The sequence below is a fragment of the Pelophylax lessonae genome, assembly GCF_965119305.1.
Source record: "Pelophylax lessonae genome assembly, chromosome: 3".
Classification (NCBI taxonomy): domain Eukaryota; kingdom Metazoa; phylum Chordata; class Amphibia; order Anura; family Ranidae; genus Pelophylax; species Pelophylax lessonae.
This window is the reverse complement of record NC_138770.1, coordinates 567,637,220-567,658,972: the sequence shown is the minus strand read 5'-3', so window position 1 is coordinate 567,658,972 and position 21,753 is coordinate 567,637,220. Positions and strand designations below refer to the sequence as shown.

At 42.2% G+C, this 21,753-nt stretch overlaps 1 protein-coding gene across 1 annotated transcript in view; it reads left to right on the top strand.

The window, feature by feature from the left end:
- Window positions 1-21,753, top strand: part of EFEMP1 (EGF containing fibulin extracellular matrix protein 1) — a 106,740-nt gene that overhangs the window by 67,866 nt on the left and 17,121 nt on the right. The window contains exons 6-7 of the mRNA XM_082251717.1: window positions 2,277-2,396; window positions 7,385-7,501. Coding sequence (XP_082107843.1) covers window positions 2,277-2,396; window positions 7,385-7,501 — 237 coding nt within the window. The remainder of the gene's footprint in view (window positions 1-2,276; window positions 2,397-7,384; window positions 7,502-21,753) is intronic.

The following is a 21,753-nucleotide window of genomic DNA, read 5'->3' as shown; positions in this document are numbered from 1 at the left end:
AATCTCAAGGCACCCTTTAATATGGGCACCCCGTTCTAAAATGTAAAAAAGGATTCTAATAGTTTTACATATTGCAGTAATATGTGCACATGTAGGACACCCAACGTTAGTGGTGATTTTTTTTCTTCCAAAGCAAATACACTTTTGGACACTGGTACTGACTAGTATTCCAAGGTTTCTCTCCTCCCACAATTTCTCTCCATCAGTCAGCTAATGTGACCTCAGTGCTGAGGGAGAGAGGCAGAGGAGGGTAAAACAAGGATGCTATGGAGGCGACAGACATCCTCCTTTTTAACTGATAATGTCATTGGTTGTTAGGATGCCAGTGTATAGAAAGTCGTAATGGTGTACAATGAAAACCTGTGGCTTTGTGTAACCAAAAGGCAGGCTTGATCCACCTGCTGGCTTGTATACAATTTTTGATCAAGCTTTAGGTATTTTGCCAAGGAACCCCTGAAGAAGCCTCAAGGCACCCAAGGGTGCCTGGGCACCCTGATTGAAAAAGGCTGCTTTAGCCTGTTGCCAGCTGAATTTGGGTCACAGGTGTACAGAAATAAATGCACTCCTGTGACCCAAAATAGAAGTATGGCCAAAAAAGCTTTGGCCACACCTGTCTTTTAATGGGTACACTTGCAGTCCAAGGGCTATATCTGGAGTGAAGTAAAGATGGTGCTCCAGAAAAAGATGGCCACCACTCTGTCCATGTTTTACAATATGAGGGTATCTAAAGCATTTTTATTTTAAATAGAGGATGTTTGCTATCTTTGTCTAATTGGGGAGATTTCCTCTCACTTCCTGTCCTGTAGAATCAGCAGGATGTGAGAACATATCTTCCCTCTTAGGCTATACTCACAATAGGACAACTTAAACCTCCCCAATCCCCCAACGGTCTGCACTCACACTGGGCTATAAGAAAGTGTTCCTGGATACACTTATACTAACCAGCCCAATGTGATCCCTGCTTCAGTACATCTGTGGAGAGTTCTGTGCTCTGCCACGGTTGGCACTCACACTGAAGCAAACCCTACCAGACCATAAGTGAACTGCACCTCTTCCAAGTGGTCCCAGGCACGGTACACTTAAACGATCTCGGGCCCAGTTCAGAGCACTAATACTACACAAACAAACTGGCCCAAAAGGGTGAATGACACAATAACCCCCTCAATACTAAATCTTAACAAAGAGGTTTTGCCTTTAGTCAGACTTCAATGTCTTACCTTCCAAGTCTGGCCTGTCTTCTACCATAATTTTCAACTTCATTCTATTTTCATCTCTAGAATACCATAATTTTGTCTTAGTTTAAAAACAATCTGATGTTCCTGCCAGTCCTTCTGCTTTCCTATTAAAAACTGACCACACTAGGCAGGAGAGCACACCATGGTGAGTTCGCTATCTATGCTGGCAACTCAGTGTGCTCTCCTCCAGTGTGCTGCTGTTTCTCATCCCCCAGCTCTTTTGCAGCTAAGAACAGAGGGAATATGATCACTTATAAAAAAATGGGAAAAAAAAGTTTTTTTTTAATAATTTTTTTTAAAATGCAGACACAAATATTTTGTGTTTCATCTATATTTTAAACTGAATGGGTTGTTTTACAAGGTGATCATTTACAATCACTTTAACACCTACAATAATGTAAAAACCAAACACAATAATTGCCTAAAGGGCACTTCAGTTACTTTGTTTATATATATATATATGCTAAAAGATCAGCTTGATAAAAATTATGTTAGTGTTTTTGAGGGCTGACACACCAGAACACGGTGTGCAGGTAAGGTGCTCTTTCCTGCACCACAATTGAAAGAGCTGCCCCAGCGATCCTATATGTAAAAAGGACGATAGATAGATAGATAGATAGATAGATAGATAGATAGATAGATAGATAGATAGATAGATAGATAGATAGATAGATAGATAGATAGATAGATAGATAGATAGATAGATAGATAGATAGATAGATAGATAGATAGATAGATAGATAGATAGATAGATAGATAGATAGATAGATAGATAGATAGATAGATAGATAGATAGATAGATAGATAGATAGATAGATAGATAGATAGATAGATAGATAGATAGATAGATAGATAGATAGATAGATAGATAGATAGATAGATAGATAGATAGATAGATAGATAGATAGATAGATAGATAGATAGATAGATAGATAGATAGATAGATAGATAGAATGTGATATGCTTGGCTGTATTGGTGGATTCATTTAACATGTTCAAACAATTAATTGTTTATGTATTTTCCTTTTCTCCACAACGTAGACATTGATGAATGTTCATTATCTTCGTTTTGCCATCATCAGTGTGTCAATACACTGGGATCTTACTACTGTCAATGTAACCCTGGCTTTCAGCTTGCAGCCAATAACTACAGCTGTGTGGGTAAGTTATGATTGTAGTTAGGTGTGTGATCAAATATTTTATAAAAGTAAAAAAAAAAAAAAAAAAAAAAATATATATATATATATATATATATATATATATATATATATATATATATATATATATATATATATATATATATATATATATATATATATATATATATATATATATATATATATATATATGGTATTGTGTATTTGCAGGGGTATTAAAATTACACATGGAGTAGCACAGAGTATAAGGTGTAACAGCTTGTGCCAAAAAAGAGAGGCACAATCTCCAAAAGGTAAATAGGTTAAAGAACAAATGGCGCTTTTCCACTGCATGGAACTGAACGGTTCGGCTCGCTTTTGTGCTTTTCCACTGCATGGTACCGCATGGTACGGTGTTGGAACGGTTCAGTACGGCAGCGCTTTTCCACTACATGGAACCGAACGGTACGGCTCGCTTAAACAGTACCACCTCGGTTGTGGTTCCAAGAGGGCCTTACCGGTACCATATCCCACAATCCTTTGCATGCAGCCTTGACTGTTTGTCACTACTAGCCACTGATTGGTCAGAGAATTGTTGTTATCCCACCCACTTACTATTAGTGGAAAAGCAAACCGTACCAAACCGCACAGAACCGTTCCAACACCGTACCATGCGGTACCATGCAGTGGAAAACCAAACCGACCCAAGCAGGGCCGAGTGGAGCCGAGCCGGTACTTGCAGTGGAAAAGTGCCAAAAGTATCCCTGGATCTCCTGGGTGGAGAGATAAGGGGAAATGGGGGAGTGCCTAGCAATATAATCCCAAAAAACAATAGAAATAAAACAATGACATTTATTTTACATGATTAAAATCTTTGGTTACCATCTAAAATTGTGTAATAAACGCTACCAGGCATGTCATACATACAACAGAGCACCAGGAAGAATAGTAGGATTGCCCGAGGCTGCTTGCTGTGGGGGCACTCGATAGGAGGGAGGGGCCAGGAGCAGCGGAAAGGAACCCGAGAAGAGGAGGATCCGGGCTGCTCTGTGCAAAATCAACTGCACAGAGGAGGTAAGTATAACATGTTTGGTATTTAAAAAAAATAATTAAGTAAATAATCCACTGAAAAGTTAGGAAGGTTCCAGCTTATTTAGGTAAAATTATAAAAAAGTTGAAGTTTAGCTAAAACAAATATTCCTACAGCTTTAGTCACAACCCTTACCTGGAAGAAAGGGTGTCCCATGTTGTGCAGGCAGCTGGATCATGGAGAAATCTTCACTGCAGGGATGTCTGTTCTCTTCTTGTCAATGAACCTCACTGCAGGGATGTCTGTCCTCTTCCTGTCAATGAGCTTCACTGCAGGGATGTCTGTCCTCTTCCTGTCAATGAGCTTCACTGCAGGGATGTCTGTCCTCTTCCTGTCAATGAACTTCACTGCAAGCATGTCTGTCCTCTTCCTGTCAATGAACTTCACTGCAGGGATGTCTGTCCTCTTCCTGTCAATGAACTTCACTGCAGGGTTGTCTGTCCTCTTCCTGTCAATGAACTTCACTGCAGGGATGTCTGTCCTCTTCCTGTCAATGAACTTCACTGCAGGGTTGTCTGTCCTCTTCCTGTCAATGAACTTCACTGCAGGGATGTCTGTCCTCTTCCTGTCAATGAACTTCACTGAAGGGATGTCTGTCCTCTTCCTGTCAATGAGCTTCACTGCAGGGATGTCTGTTCTCTTCTTGTCAATGAACTTCACTGCAGGGATGTCTGTCCTCTTCCTGTCAATGAACTTCACTGCAGGAATGTCTGTCCCCTTCCTGTCAATGAGCTTCACTGCAGGGATGTCTTTCATCTTCCTGTCAATGAACTTTACTGCAGGGATGTCTATCCTCTTCTTGTCAATGAGCTTCACTGCAAGCATGTCTGTCCTCTTCCTGTCAATGAACTTCACTGCAGGGATGTCTGTCCTCTTCTTGTCAATGAGCTTCACTGCAAGCATGTCTGTCCTCTTCCTGTCAATGAACTTCACTGCAGGGATGTCTTTTATCTTCCTGTCAATGAACTTCACTGCAGGGTTGTCTGTCCTCTTCCTGTCAATGAACTTTACTGCAGGGATGTCTGTCCTCTTCTTGTCAATGAGCTTCACTGCAAGCATGTCTGTCCTCTTCCTGTCAATGAACTTCACTGCAGGGATGTCTGTCCTCTTCCTGTCAATGAACTTCACTGCAGGGATGTCTGTCCTCTTCCTGTCAACGAACTTCACTGCAGGGATGTCTGTCCTCTTCCTGTCAATGAACTTCACTGCAGGGATGTCTGTCCTCTTCCTGTCAATGAACTTCACTGCAGGGATGTCTTTCCTCTTCCTGTCAATGAACTTTACTGCAGGGATGTCTGTCCTCTTCCTGTCAATGAACTTTACTGCAGGGATGTCTGTCCTCTTCTTGTCAATGAACTTCACTGCAGGGATGTCTGTCCTCTTCCTGTCAATGAACTTCACTGCAGGGTTGTCTGTCCTCTTCCTGTCAATGAACTTCACTGCAGGGATGTCTGTCCTCTTCCTGTCAACGAACTTCACTGCAGGGATGTCTGTCCTCTTCCTGTCAATGAACTTCACTGCAGGGATGTCTGTCCTCTTCTTGTCAATGAGCTTCACTGCAAGCATGTCTGTCCTCTTCCTGTCAATGAACTTCACTGCAGGGATGTCTTTTATCTTCCTGTCAATGAACTTCACTGCAGGGTTGTCTGTCCTCTTCCTGTCAATGAACTTTACTGCAGGGATGTCTGTCCTCTTCTTGTCAATGAGCTTCACTGCAAGCATGTCTGCCCTCTTCCTGTCAATGAACTTCACTGCAGGGATGTCTGTCCTCTTCCTGTCAATGAACTTCACTGCAGGGATGTCTGTCCTCTTCCTGTCAACGAACTTCACTGCAGGGATGTCTGTCCTCTTCCTGTCAATGAACTTCACTGCAGGGATGTCTGTCCTCTTCCTGTCAATGAACTTCACTGCAGGGATGTCTGTTCTCTTCCTGTCAACGAACTTCACTGCAGGGATGTCTGTCCTCTTCTTGTCAATGAACTTCACTGCAGGGATGTCTGTCCTCTTCCTGTCAACGAACTTCACTGCAGGGATGTCTGTCCTCTTCTTGTCAATGAACTTCACTGCAGGGATGTCTGTCCTCTTCCTGTCAATGAACTTCACTGCAGGGTTGTCTGTCCTCTTCCTGTCAATGAACTTCACTGCAGGGATGTCTGTCTTCTTCCTGTAATGAACTTCACTGCAGGGATGTCTGTCCTCTTCCTGCAATGAACTTCACTGCAGGGTTGTCTGTCCTCTTCCTGTCAATGAAGTTCTGCTGCAATGGTTACCAGCTTTGCATCTTCAGGCAACACAGCAGATTTATCTGTGAAAGGGGAAGATAATCCCGGGACTGGTCAGACTCTCCCTCATTCACAGATTGTGGTATAGGCATTGTAATCAGTGAAATAATTTTCCTCAATGAAGGAAGAGGGGACAAGTCCTTGCTAGACTATTTGTGCTGCTGTTCTGTCTGAAGATGCAAAGCTGTTAAGCCTCACAGTACATGAAGAGGAAATGCATCACTCCAGTGAAGATTTCCACAGAATCCAGCAGTCTGCACAATGTGGAACATATGTTATACTTTATAAAAATTATAGACAGTTTGGGACTTTAAATGAGGCACAAGCAGTTAATGCTTTGTGTCTCCATCCCTGCATATGAAATATGCTCATTAAAAAGGAGTGTTAATTTGGGCTTTAAAACGTAACTGCAGCATGAACCTTTTTTTTTTTTCTTAGTTTTGGATAGAGTGGGCAAATATTATAATATACAGTATATCAAGTTTTTTTTTTTTTTTTTGCTTGTGTAATAGTATAGTAAGAAGCGCTGTGGAAAGGGTTTGGTGAGGAAGGGTCTAAGTGTTTATTTGTGGGTTTAGCTAGCAGATCCTCATCCATACAGTAGTCTTACAAGTTTCCCTTCAGAGATAAGAAATGACAAAGGTGCCAGCCCACTAATAAATGCCCAGAATGGTCTTTATTAAAGGATAAGTTTACCTTTGGGAACATGTTACAAGTTTCACCTGTTTTTAGGGTGGAACATGTAACATGTTCCCACTCCTGCAAAGCCTCCCCTGTTGCATCTAGCGACAGCAACCTGGGTCTTTCTTCCCCCCAGGTCGCTGTCACTATTTTTTTTAAAACGCTCCTGCCCGCAGTGTTATATATTTACAAAGTTCTGTGAATGGGAAACTACAAGTACCTGTTGAGCGCTCTAGGTAGGTCATTGTTTCTTCTTGTCAAGAAGGTACGAGCAGATAGATACACTGACAGGTCTGCAGGAGTCCTGCATTGCACCCACAATCTGCTGATCGCAGGTATAATGCTTTCCTGGCTCCTAGTAAGAATAAATAAATAAATGCACGTTTTTTTTACCTGCAAAAAGAAGATGTGCATGTATTTTTTTTTTTTTTTATTTGAACTTATCCTTTAAATGTAGCAGTCATAAAAGAATTGCAAACACATTTCGGATACTAAAAAAGTCCCCCCGTCTTCTGCTATTTCTTATATTTAAGGTTTGCTTTGCTATCTTTGTTCTCATAGGGGGGGGGCAGGGGGATTCCCCCTTGCATCCTGTAATAATGTCGCCCTGACACATAGAATGTTGCTTTGGCTGGAAGTGAGGGGACTTCTCTCCCATGGCAACACAGGCAACAAAACAACCCAAGACATGTTCTGACCCCTGTCTGTTCTACAAAAATACATTGCTTTTACTGTGGTCTGTGTCTCCACCATAGGAGAGATTTCCTTTCACTTCCTGTGCTGATGGCAGAGGGAAAGGAAGAAAGTTTGAACGCTATCCAGCTAAAATAATAAGAACAGCTTTGTGTGCTGTTGGGGTAATTTTCATGTAGTTTTCTGTATGTTTTTGTTGATGAATATATACATTATATACATTTTTAAAACTGAGACTTGTAAAGAATGGTGCTTGTCTTTTTACAGATGTTGATGAATGTAGTACCAGTCCTTGTGCACAAGAATGCTACAACATGATTGGTTCATACGTCTGCCAGTGTAATCCGGGTTATGAGCTCAGCAGGGACAGAGTTAATTGCGAAGGTAATAAAATCTGTATATGCTATTTTACACCAATTTTGTTTTTGGCACCTTTTTACTAATAGTATTGACATCAACAATGTAGTTAAAATATATCTATACCCAAGATTATTTGTTCCATTTTGAATTGAATGGGGAAAGGTAGGACCTCTGTCAGATTGTACTGCTATCTGGGGCTCCAATAGAGAGATTTCCCCTCATCTTCTGTTCTGGGGAAAACATTTTATCAGACAGACAGTGAGGAAAAATCTACAACAGCGAAACTAACCGCAATGAAAAGCTGACAAAAGATTTGACATTCCCCTCATTCAAAAAAAAAAAAATTTAAACACTTAACACTGTAATATTTTTTTTTCCTGGTGCCAATCCATGGCAGCATAGATGTGGGAGTATCCCCACCTACTTCCACTCACAGGATCAGTTCAAAGATATAGAGCAGTGATGGCAAGCCTTGGCACCCCAGATGTTTTGAAACTATATTTCCCATGATGCTCATGCACTCTGCAGTGTAGTTGAGCATCATGGGAAATGTAGTTCCAAAACATTTGGCACCCCAAGGTTCGCTATCACTGCTACAGAGTGTTGACACCCACACGACAGCCCATTCCCTGTACAACACTAGGAACAAACTGATTGGGTTTAGTATGCTGCCATGGTTTTTCACCAGCAATGGAAAATCACAGTAAGTATTTGATGCAATTTTCCATCTTCCTGGCACCAACATGGCAACACACATGTGGTAAATCAATACCTAGCTACCAGCTTATGCAAATCCTGCCTTATAGGAAAATGAGGAAATGACTGTCTTCCAGCCAAAATAAGCTGTAGTGAGAACTACTGAGCCCAGTTATAATACAGAAGGAACCCACCAAACGAGGAGCTGTTTGGCTGTCCTGCCTATCAATTGACACCACTGCATAAGGTGCCCATGATGTTCAGATTCTGCTGGTTGAAGCCAAAGCAATTACTCACGGTGGCTCAAGGCCAGTTGTATAGTGGGCCCTTTAAATTATCATTAGTAACCACAAGGCGAATGTGTACTGATGCCTTCTACCCTTGCTGGGTTCTAAAGAGCTACACTAGGTATAGCGGTTCTGGCTACCTAAATTACTTTTGTTAGAAAGTGTGTTTTCTTAGATCTAGATGCATTGAGGTAGTATTCAAACTAAAGATGGTCAAAAGCAATCCCACTATGAGATAAGCTGGGTACACACGGGCCAAATGTTGGAAGACATCGGCCGGTTAAAAAAAAACAGCCCACATTCGGCCCGTTCGGCGGTCTTCTTTTGGACGTGCATGCCGCAAAATCAGCAGCTGACCGACTCCCGTTCAGCAATCTCAGCCAATGGCAGAGAGCACCGATTGGAGAACACTGCAGCTCAGTGGAGGAGATCGCTGCTCTAATGTCGATTCATTAGTACAGCGTCTAGGACCAGAACTATAGTGTGTATCCGGCTTTAGACGGCAGCAAACACCCACAGGATCGGATCAGATGTCAGCGGGTGTCACATGTCTATTGACATCTGCAGCTTTATAGAGAGCAATTCATGTAGTTAGTCTAGTTGAAAAAAGACACAAGTCCATCCAGTTCAACCAATAAAAGGAAAAATGGATGGTTCGATCGGGTCCACCTGAAAAATTGAGAGGAAAACCCGATTGGTCTGTCAGTGTGAAAGAGGCCTTAAAGTGGTACTGAACCCAGGACCCTGCATTCATTTTATCTGGTCTCCTACAGTACACAAGACAAGGAAATGCAATTACTTTAGTAAATATAAACTGCTAAATACCTTTTCTCATTAGCAGTATATATCAGTCTTGTGACTTCTATCAGTGTCCGGCCAAGCACTGGTTAAAGCTTGTAGGAGGAGTTTTCATTCTCCTCTGACTGATCTATGAGGATGCATGACCCCTGACTTTTTGTCTGTACAGTGCTGATTGGCCCTGTGCTGATCACATGCACCCTCCCCCAAAAAAAACTCAATACACACCAAACTGAGCATGTGCACAGTGCCTCCAAGGGCTGTGTTCTATCAGCAGTTAGGTTGGGGACATTTAAAGAATGGGAGGATCAGGGAAGACAGGATCACACAGCCCTTTTTACACACTGCAGAGGATTAACCCCTTAGGTTCCACACTGAAAATAACAAGCATGTGTAGCACTACTCCCAAGGGAGCTGCTAAAGATGGTTCCCCTGGGTTACCATTAGCAACAGTAGAACATTCAGACATCTTTCCAAGTGGTTTTACCTCAGACAAGGACCAATCCAGTTTCTTTGGTTTTTATGTTTTATTAGGAACTTGGATAGGAGAAGGGATGAGTGGGATACTCCAACTGAACTAAATTATGCACAATAGCAGGGACGATCTGATAAATGCTGTTTAGCGCTGGTTAAATGCTGCTTAACGCTGGTTAAATGCTGAGTTATGCTGAGTTGAGCTAGTCACGGCTAGGCCGCTTAATTTATTTTTCCTTTTGACTGTAAAAGAGTCCTTTAGCTTCCTAAGGCACTACTTTCCTGAGGTAGCTGTCCTCTAGAGTAGACTGTACAGCTGAGCAACTTCAGGGCCCTTCCTGGCGCCCCCTTTACCCCCTAATCATCAGGGCTTTACAACTTGGCACCCCCTTTTACAGTAACACTCTGGGTTGTGGTGGGTAGGAAAGTGCGCTGATTCAATATAGGGTGTGCTGCTACCTTAGAGTGTATGTTGTAGAATAGGTAAAGAAATCAGGTGCGCTGCCCTAGTGCATATGTGCAACATACAAAATGATGTAAACAAATAAACCAAAAATGCAATAATAATGCAAAAAAATGAAAACGTATGCAAATCGTGTAAAACAAAAAATGTCCAGAAGGTGACTACTGATACACCAATGTGCAATAAACGTCCATATTATAAGTCCATAAATAAAGTGCAAAAAATGGTGACAAAAACTTCCAGCTTGGGGAAAGGTGAACTGTGATTGGAAGGTGCTAAGTCCCACCACCAGCTTGGCCTCTTACCAGAAGTTAAACGTTAAGGGCATATATGAATATGACCGCTCCAAAGGTCATGCAGCCAGGTAGAAAAGTTCCCAGAAATACAGAAGGCACTCTGACACACTCGTGCTCCCTAGACTCTTACCGGACAAAAGCCAAACAAGAAGCCTGGTTCTATGGTGATGAGTGGTCCTGCCGGGGGTTACTGGACTCTAGGATGGCTGATGTAGTTGCTTGTGTCCAAGAGGAACAGACCCAGTCAGAAAGCCTGACGAAAGAAGATCCTGCCAAAGGTGGCTAGACTCTGATTGGCTGCTGTAACTCCTTAGTCTGGTCGACCTCAATAATAGGGGACACAACAGAGGGGACCGCAATGGTGCATTACCAACAGTAGATTTTAATTAAAACAAATGGTTGCACTTACAGTTGTGAAGACAATAATAGCGAGTTCCCTCACGGAGGAGCTGTATGGCGGGGTCCGCCTGCAGTGCGGACCGCTGCCTGGTCTAGATGTGATGACGCGGCGCCTCCTCTCTGACGCGTTTCTCCCGATAGGGCATCCACTTAGATAGGAGGTAGAGCCAGCGCCATCACTACCGCCATTATATATGCCCTGTAGCAAGTACTTCCGGGGTTCGGGACCCTCCCCTTCTTACCTGTAGACTGGCCACTTATCATACTCTTTAATAGCAAAGTCCAAATCAACCAAAAGGGGATAAGGGGACTCTTGGGCATCACCAAATATTGTTATGATGTGTGGTTACAGTCTGGAAGGTCGGGATGTCCACCGGTACTTGCTTTGTTTACTTCCTGTCGTCTCATATCTATGATGCTGCTTCCTGTGCTGATGACAAGGGCATTTCCTGTGTAAGCAGGAAATGATGCTGCTTCCTGTGCTGATGACAAGGGCATTTCCTGTGTAAGCAGAGTATGTATTCCTCTCCCCCACAGGCATAACAGCCAATAGGAAGAGGAAGCGGACGATCTCCACCTACTACTTAATATACAGAATATTGTTATGCCGCATATCTTCTACAAACTTTCATATCATTGCAGCGAAATAGATAGGAGCCTTGAGGAACATTGAAAAAACATTAAAACATACAAACTTTTAATTCCATTGAATTGACCGGGCTACTTAACCCTTTCTAGTGTATGATGGTGTATAATGCTTTTATAAAAAATCATAAAAAAGCTGTGGGGTAACTTTTATGAAAAGAGCAATTTCCAGAAGGGAAACCTTCTGGATCTATGAGCTCAGAAGTTACAAGCCCCTAGGACACAACATTGAATGGGACATAAATGCGTTTATTAATAACAGCTGACATTTATGTCCCATGCTCCCTTTACTGGAAATTTGACCCATTTCCTTCATGTTTCCTCTATTAGTTAGAAGTGTGTGGGTCTCTGCATGGAGCTACAACATTTGTGACTAGGATCTTCTTCCACATTCTAATAGCTAGTTTTGAAGAAATTCAAATCAAAAAACTTTTTCCTCCTTTTTAATTTTAATTTTATTTTATTTTTTGATTATACTATTTTAATTCCAATTCCACTTTTGGTAGGAATTTTTATTCATTTTTCTTTCAGAATTTCGTGTTTTAATACACCCAAGCTGGCGGGAAGCTTAATAGTTACCCCACAGCTTTTTTATGATTTTTTATAAAAGCATTATACACCATCATACACTAGAAAGGGTTAAGTAGCCCGGTCAATTCAATGGAATTAAAAGTTTGTATGTTTTAATGTTTTTTCAATGTTCCTCAAGGCTCCTATCTATTTCGCTGCAATGATATGAAAGTTTGTAGAAGATATGCGGCATAACAATATTCTGTATATTAAGTAGTAGGTGGAGATCGTCCGCTTCCTCTTCCTATTGGCTGTTATGCCTGTGGGGGAGAGGAATACATACTCTGCTTACACAGGAAATGCCCTTGTCATCAGCACAGGAAGCAGCATCATTTCCTGCTTACACAGGAAATGCCCTTGTCATCAGCACAGGAAGCAGCATCATAGATATGAGACGACAGGAAGTAAACAAAGCAAGTACCGGTGGACATCCCGACCTTCCAGACTGTAACCACACATCATAACAATATTTGGTGATGCCCAAGAGTCCCCTTATCCCCTTTTGGTTGATTTGGACTTTGCTATTAAAGAGTATGATAAGTGGCCAGTCTACAGGTAAGAAGGGGAGGGTCCCGAACCCCGGAAGTACTTGCTACAGGGCATATATAATGGCGGTAGTGATGGCGCTGGCTCTACCTCCTATCTAAGTGGATGCCCTATCGGGAGAAACGCGTCAGAGAGGAGGCGCCGCGTCATCACATCTAGACCAGGCAGCGGTCCGCACTGCAGGCGGACCCCGCCATACAGCTCCTCCGTGAGGGAACTCGCTATTATTGTCTTCACAACTGTAAGTGCAACCATTTGTTTTAATTAAAATCTACTGTTGGTAATGCACCATTGCGGTCCCCTCTGTTGTGTCCCCTATTATTGAGGTCGACCAGACTAAGGAGTTACAGCAGCCAATCAGAGTCTAGCCACCTTTGGCAGGATCTTCTTTCGTCAGGCTTTCTGACTGGGTCTGTTCCTCTTGGACACAAGCAACTACATCAGCCATCCTAGAGTCCAGTAACCCCCGGCAGGACCACTCATCACCATAGAACCAGGCTTCTTGTTTGGCTTTTGTCCGGTAAGAGTCTAGGGAGCACGAGTGTGTCAGAGTGCCTTCTGTATTTCTGGGAACTTTTCTACCTGGCTGCATGACCTTTGGAGCGGTCATATTCATATATGCCCTTAACGTTTAACTTCTGGTAAGAGGCCAAGCTGGTGGTGGGACTTAGCACCTTTCCAATCACAGTTCACCTTTCCCCAAGCTGGAAGTTTTTGTCACCATTTTTTGCACTTTATTTATGGACTTATAATATGGGCGTTTATTGCACATTGGTGTATCACTAGTCACCTTCTGGACATTTTTTGTTTTACACGATTTGCATACGTTTTCATTTTTTTGCATTATTATTGCATTTTTGGTTTATTTGTTTACATCATTTTGTATGTTGCACATATGCACTAGGGCAGCGCACCTGATTTCTTTACCTATTCTACAACACTCTGGGTTAGCTGGCTCTTGGATCCCCTTGACCTTTCTGGATCGGTCCTCTTTCTTAGGCAGACCCCTGGGCAGATGCCTAAGTACTCATGATACTGTTTTTCCAGAGGAATCCTGCTCAGCCGCTCCACTTGGTCAGCACACACTGGATCCTCCGCAGCACAGCTCAACCCCTGGTCCCTAGGCCGACTGCCTGAACCACCTTCCTTAGCAACAGGAGGAGAGACAGCCATCACCCTCCTCCTGGGACCTGGCTTCCCGCCCAAAGACACCCTGTCACATGCTCCCTTCCTATTTATGTGCAATCCCAGGATGCATTGCAGGAATGCCCTCCGACTTGAACTGACATAAAACAGAGTGAGCCACTGGCTAGGTTTCCTCCACTGTCCAATAAGGCCCCCCATTGACTGCAGTGGGGACACTCCCTCAGACCCAGTGAATCACACTTAGAAACATGTGACAGGCTAACTGACAGATCAGACCCTCCTGATAAGCAAAACAGGGTCACATATGTGTTTTACCTAGAACCTACCTAGAAGGGTGCTACACATGCTTTACTGCATATAAACAGATTTTTACTGTTGTGGGTTAAGTAACACTTTTAGGGGGAAAAAAAAAACGTGATCAGCTTCCAATAGGGTTGCCACCTCATCCCTTTAAACCCAAACACATATTAATTACACAAGTTCTGAAGGCAATTTAATGCAGATAAGGCACTGAGTGAGTTTAATTACCACCTTAATCAGCCAAAGAACGTGTGTAATTAATAGGTGTGGGGGTTTAAAGGGATGAGGTGGCAACCCTAGCTCCCACCCAAGCCCACCTTATAATTACCTGATCCCGATATCGATCCAGCACTGTGCCCGATATCAATCCAGCACTGTGCCCGATATCGATCCAGCACTGTGCCCGATATCGATCCAGCACTGTGCCCGATATCGATCCAGCACTGTGTCCAACAGCAGTGACTCTCTGCTCTCTCTCCCTTCACTGAATATGGAGGCAGCAGCGGGAGCATTTAGAATCACTTTAACCATTATTAGTTGGGCTGGTCATTAAAGTGGAGTTCCAGCCACAAAATCATGCCTGTAGATTTTACGACATCCGCTTCCTTATCCTTACCTGAGCAAGAATTGGATATTCCCGGCTTTTTTTTTTTTTTGCTTACTTACCTTATTAGAGAGGATAATATACTCACCCTACCATCCACTTCCTCCTTCCTCGGCCGCGGCCCGCGCCATCACTTCTGCTTTGCAATGATTCCTGGGAGCTAAACGTCAGCGCTCCCAGGAATCAATGCGCCTGCACCGGCCCCGACGTCAGTTCCTGTGTAGGCGCGTCATACCTTGCTAAACAGCTTCTGGGCATGCCCAGAAGCTGTGCAGGGATGACGCTGCAGACCCGGAAGTGACGGCCGGGCCAGCGCAGTGCATTGTGGGACCGAAGAGGACGGAAGAGGACGCAGAAGAGGATTGCGCTGGCTTCAAGCTGCCCACACCTGAGATGGCAGCACTGGAGAAGAAATTTTAAAAGTAAGTATTTCTTCTAAAAGGTAAGTGCGAACCGGGACAGATCAGAGGCTATCCATTGTGGAATGTACTAGCCCTGACTGTCCCGGGGGTATGTTCATTGAAATTTTTTTTCTGTGGCTGGAACTCCGCTTTAAGGAAGGTGCAACCCTACATATCCTTAGAACTAAAAAAAGGCATTTTTGAACCTTCTCCACCAATCAATCATGACAAAGTCAGGAGTTCCAGCATTGAGATCCCCCTACTGGATCCTCCTCAGTTCAGTTTTCTGAATTTTGGACCAGCAGCACATACAGTAATGTTATGTATTACATCTATGACCTTGTTAGGTTATGAAGAACTGCCAACATTACCAGAAAAAAAAACTTGAAAATTATTTTCTTGATGTAAAAATATTTCCACATTTTAAACAATGTTCGCTAATTCAAACTTGTCAAATGCTGAGGCAATTCATGTAACGTTGCATCTGTTTGGAGAATAAACAAAAGTGATTTGGAGACAAACAAACTGGTGTTTCCAATTTATATTGTATCAACAAGTAACACATGTGACATTTAAAAAGCATGTGTAATGAGAGCAGGATGGATGAACGATAATTATTTCCATTATGTAGCTGGTGTTCAATTTGGGGAAAAGCATGTTAAGTGACAAGAGAAATAGAAGTAGGATATTAAGAGGGCATACGTAATAACACGATACAAAGACTAATGATGTGCGGAAACCTCTACCAATCAATTTGATTTTAGCTTTCTGTGGCTTAACAGGAAAGTAATGTGTTTTTTCTATTTTTTTTTTTTTTATGTATTATGTTCAGGATTAAAAACATACAATGTTGTAAATTTTGAAAATGTCGTTTTATTCAGGTAAAGACAACAAAAAACAAAAAATATTGTAGCCAGCAGGCGCAAGTCTAGTTTTTCCAGGGTTTCATGTAGCTGGTTTATTTGTTAGTTGTGCAGACCTGAACAACAGAATCTTCACACTTTGAAGGCCCTTTGACACTAACACGCTTTTGCTGCAATTTTATGCAATCTCAGCTCTGGGAGGTTTTATCCCCTTCCTGACCAGGCCATTTTTTTGCAATATGGAACTGCGTTGCTTTAAATACTTGCCGACCAGCCGCCACAGTTATACGGCAGCAGGTCTTCAGGTTTCCGCTAATCGCTGTGCCTGTATGGCAGTCGCAGGAGCCCTCCTGGAGGCGGGCGCGCGCCCACTCGCCAGCAGGGAAGCCAATTCACGGGGCTGGCCCCCTCGATCGCTCCCCGTAAAGAGAGAAAGGAGGTCTGCTGTGTTCCCTCTGGAACCAATACAGAGCTCCTGTGTTCCTCTTATTTAGGAACACAGGTCTCTGTGTTGATTTCACAAGCCCACCCCCCAGTTAGAAAACACCCCCTAGGTTCACATTTAACCATTTGATCGCCCCTGGGTTAACCCCCTTCCCTGCCAGTGGCATAATTACAGTAACAGTGCATATTTTTAGCACTGGTTACAGTAGTAATGTCACTGGTCCCCCCCAAAAGTGTCAAAAAAGTTAGTTAGGGGTACGATCTATCCGCCGTAATGTCGCATTCCTGCTCAAAATCGCTGATTGCTGCCATTACTAGTATTTAAAAATAAATAAATAAATGAAAATGACATAAATCTTTCCCCTAGTTTGTAGGCACGGGCAAACCAATCAAAATACGCTTATTGGGATTTTGTTTACCAAAAATATGTAGCAGAATACAAATTGGCCTAAAATGATGAAAAAGTTTAATTTTTAAGTTTTTTTTTTATTGGGAATGTTATATAGCAAGAAGTGAAAAATATATATATATATTTTTTTTTTTTTCAGAATTGTTGTTCTTTTTTGTTCTTAGTGCAAAAAAATAAAAATCGCAGAGCTCTATTTGTTGAAAAGAAAGGACATCAATTTTATTTGGGTACAGCATCGCACGACCATGCAATTGACCGTTAAAGTAACGCAGTGCCAGATCGCAAAAAATGGCCTGGTCATTAAGGGGGGAAATCTTCTGGTCCAGAAGTGGTTAACTGACAATTGCGTGGCCGTGCAATGCTATACCCAAATAAAATTGATGTCCTTTTTTCCCCACAAATAGAGCTTTCTTTTGGTGGTATTTGATCACCTCTGTGCTATAAAAAAAAACAGAAAAAAAAAACAATACAATAAATTTTTAAAAAATCACATTCCTTAATCAATTTAGGCCAATATGTATTCTGCTACATGTTTTGGTAAACAAAAAAAAAAAAAAATCCCAATAAGTGTATATTGATTGGTTTGTGCCAAAGTTTTTGCGTCTACAAACTAAGGGATAGATTTGTGAACTTTTTTTTTTATTATTAATCGCAGCAATTAGCGATTTTTTGCGGGACTGTGCCATTTCGGCAGACAAATCTGACACTTTTTGAGGACCAGTGAAACCAATACAGTAATCAGTGCCAAAAAAATGCACTGTCACTGTATAAATGACACTGGCAGGGAAGGGGTTAACATCAGGGGGGATCAAAGGGTTGGGTGCGCTGCTATGGAGTGCTTTATAACTGTAGGGGGAATGGGTGCACTAGAGGAAAACAAAGATCCATGTTTCTACTTAGCGGATACACAAGATCTCCATGTTCCTATGTGACAGAATGACGGTCTGCCTTGTTTACATAGGCAAACTATTGTCCTGCCTCTCGGCGAGTGACGGCGGCTATCGCAGTCGCCGGACCTGCTGATTGGCCCCCGCTATGTCTAATCACAGTTGAAGCAGGGCTCTGGCAGCGCACATGCGCGCGCTCCAGATCTCGTGCACAAAATCCCATACATGTACGTGATTTTGCACAGCCGGGCTGCCCTGCCGCAGTATATATGCAGAAGGCAGGCCAGAAGTGGTTAAAGTGCACTAAAACACGGTAAAAATATTTCCCTTTAACCACTTCTGGACTGGAAGATTTTCCCCTTTAATGACTAGGCAATTTTTTGCAATTCAGCACTGCGTTAATTTAACTGACAAGTGCGCAGTACTTGTCAGTTAAATTAACTGACGCTGTACCCAAAAAAAATTGATGTCCTTTTTTTTGCCACAAATGGAACTTTCCTTTGGCGGTATTTGATCACCTCTGCGATTTTTATTTCTTGCGCTATAAACAAAAAAAGAGCAACAATTCTGAAAAAAATATATATATTTCACTTTCTGCTATATAACATTCCCAATAACAAAAAATTAAAAAATAAAGTTTTTTTCATCATTTTAGGCCTATTTGTATTCTGCTACATATTTTTGGTAAAAAAGAAATCCCAATAAGCATATTTTGATTAGTTTGCGCAAAAGTTATCGTGTCTACAAACTAGGGGAAAGATTTATGTCATTTTTATTTATTTTATTTTTTTTTACTAGTAATGGTGGTGATCTGCAATTTTTAGCATGACTGCGACATTGCAGCTTAACAGATCGGACCCCTAAATTACATGTTTGAAACTTTTGGGGGGTCCAGTGACATTACTACATTAATCAGTGCTAAAATTATGCACTGTTACTGTAATAATGACACTGGCAGGGGTAGGGTTAACCCAGGGGCGATCAAAGGGTTAAATGTGAGCCTAGGGGGTGTTTTCTAACTGAGGGGGGGTGGGCTTATGGAATCAACATAGAGACCTGTATTCCTAAATAGGAGGAACACAGGAGCTCTGTGTTGATTCCTGAGAGAACGGCCTGCTGTGTTTACAACTGCAGACCACCGTTTTCTCTCCACGGGGAGCGATCCCGGGTGCCTGGCGGCAATCGCGGCTGCTGGCCCCATCAATAAGCTTCTGGCAAATGGGGGTGTGCGCACCCCTAGGATCGCTCCCGCAAACCGCCGTACAGGTATATATACGGCGGCTGGTCGGCAAGTGGTTAAATCCTATGGAACTCTGCACTGCGAGTGAAGTCTTTTTTGAAAAGCCCTGCTTGCATTTCTTTTTTGCCCTGTTTCAAATACACACCAGAAATGCACATTCCATTGAAACCAAAGAGAAACACATAAAAAACACACCAAAAACGCACCACAGTTGTGTTTTTGGTGCACTTTTTTGAGTCACATGTCCATGTTTTACAGGTGCATTCTGGGAGTAAGGCAACCAGAAAACACACAAAAAATGCATGAAAAACATGTTAAAATGCATACCACGTTTTTAAGCGCACCAGCATGAAAGGGCCCCTACTTGAATGACTTGGAATAAGAACATCCCCTCATCTCCAAGTAAAAGGTGTCATCTACATCTTCAGTGTGCAGTCACAAAGTGTAGAGGTAAAGCTGGGCTCTCTTCTTAGACATAAAAAATAAACTTTATTTTATATAGCACCTTTAAAGGTGGCTTCTCAAAGCACTTTACAAGGAAACACAAGGAATGCACAGGATAACATAAAAGAAAAGGGACAATTAAATGAAAGCTTGTCTAAAGAAAAACGCTTTTAGATTTGATTTGAATGAGTTTAGAAAAGATGACTCTCTTTGTAAGTGAATTCCAGAATTCTGGAGAATAGCAGGAGAAGGCTCTGTCTACCATCCATTGTAGGTGAGTAGGGGACACACACAAAAAAACAGAATGTTACGAGGGGGGATTAAGTTCAGAGAAATAGTGTGGGGCCAAGCCATGAAGAACCCTATAGGTATGCAAGAGGATCTTAAAGTCCATGTGAGACCTGACAGGTAGTCAGTGTAAGGACTCCAGGATAGGGGTAATATGATTACTTGTACAAGACCTAGTCAGGATTCTGGCTGCAGAACTTTGAACATATTGAAGTAAATTAATAGTGGATTTAGATACACCACTAAGTAGAGCATTGCAGTAATCAAGTCGGGAGAACACAAATGTATGCATCAGCTTTCCAGCTACAGTATATAGCATAGGACGCAGCCGAGAACTGTTTCTCAAGTAGAAAAAAGATGTTCTGACAACATTTGTCGATCAAAGGTTAAATTAGCATCAAATATCACCCCTATATTTTACATTTTAGACTGCAGCTAAAGTACAGGGCCATCTATATATAAGCTATTAGGACTGGCCCTACGAAATTTATGGGGGGTGCCAATAAGCATGACTTTAGTCTTGTCACTGTTTAATTGAAGGAAATTATGGGGCTATCCAAGTTTTTATATTACAAATACAGTTAAATAGGAGAGAGGCAGCCAAAGTAGAATCCGGTTAAGTGTGGATGTATATCTTAATGTCTTCAGCATAGAAGTGATAATTGAGCCTGTGTGATCTAAGCAGTTGGCCAAGTGGAAACATGTAGATGCTAAAATATAAGGGACCCAAGATGAAGCCCTGAGGAAAGAGTGTAATAAGAAATGTAAAGACGAAATCAGGGCGGCTAAAATAGAACACGAGAGACATATAGCGGAAGAGAGTAAAAAGAACCCCAAAAAATTCTGGGGCGATCCCCGGGAAGTCGGATCGCCCCAGTGTGAACAGGGCCTTAAAAAACATTTTAAATAATATTGTCCAAAAACCAATAATGAAACAATAAATCAGCACAAGGCAAGCATCGCATGAGACCCAGCAGAATAAAACATGCCCAGTCATTTGCTATTCCCATCCATTGGCACAGATGGGCCTGAAATTCCTGACTTTAATGCTGAGATCCACCAACTTAACATCAATTGGGGGGGTCTGTGCGGGAAAACCTCAGAACAAACAGGAATAAAAATAATCACCATTCACTATCAACTTCCGCAAAACTAAGAGGGGTATATGCAAATGCCAGGAGCCTAGCTAATAAAATGGATGAGTTGGAAATGTTAGTACATGAGAAGGACATAGACCTTGTGGGAATAACGGAAACTTGGTTCGACCCCTCACATGACTGGCTGGCCAATATTCAAGGGTATTCGGTGTACCGGAAGGACAGGGTAGGAAAAAGAGGGGGAGGGGTATGTCTCTATGTCAAGAATAATGAAAGAGTGATATTATGGAAGGGATGAGTATGGAGTTAGAATCCGTGTGGGTAGAACTCCATAGGGAAGAAGTAAAGGGAAAAGTAATTGTGGGGGTTTGCTATAGGCCACCCAACCCAAGGGAGGAGGTAGAACTGGAATTTATATCACTGTTGGGTAAAGTGGCAAAACTAGGATCAGTCATCATATTAGGGGACTTCATTTATCCCGACATTGACTGGGAATAGGGGACTACACACTCACAGAAGGCCCGTCTCTTCATGGAAACCTTATAGGACAACTACATGTCTCAGTTGGTGGATTCTTCAACTAGAGAAAATGCAGTGCTGGATCTATTGATCACTAATGACCCAGACCTAATCTCAGAGGTAGGAGTCGAGGACAACCTGGGCTCTAGCGATCACAGGATGATCACATTTAGCATAAATAACAATATAACAAGGCAAGAGGGGAACATAAGAACCCTAAACTTCAGAAGGGCAAATTTTCCCAAATTGTGCTCAATGATGGAAAGGGTAAACTGGGAGCAAACCCTAGGAACACTGACCATGGAGGAAAAATGGGAATGCTTTAGGAACATATTAAACAAATGCATCTCGCAGTGCATTCCTATGGGAAATACATTTAGAAGAGACAAAGCCAAACCTGGCTGGCTAAACCGTAATGTTAAAAAACTTATTAGGGGTAAAAAAAATGGCCTTTAAGAAA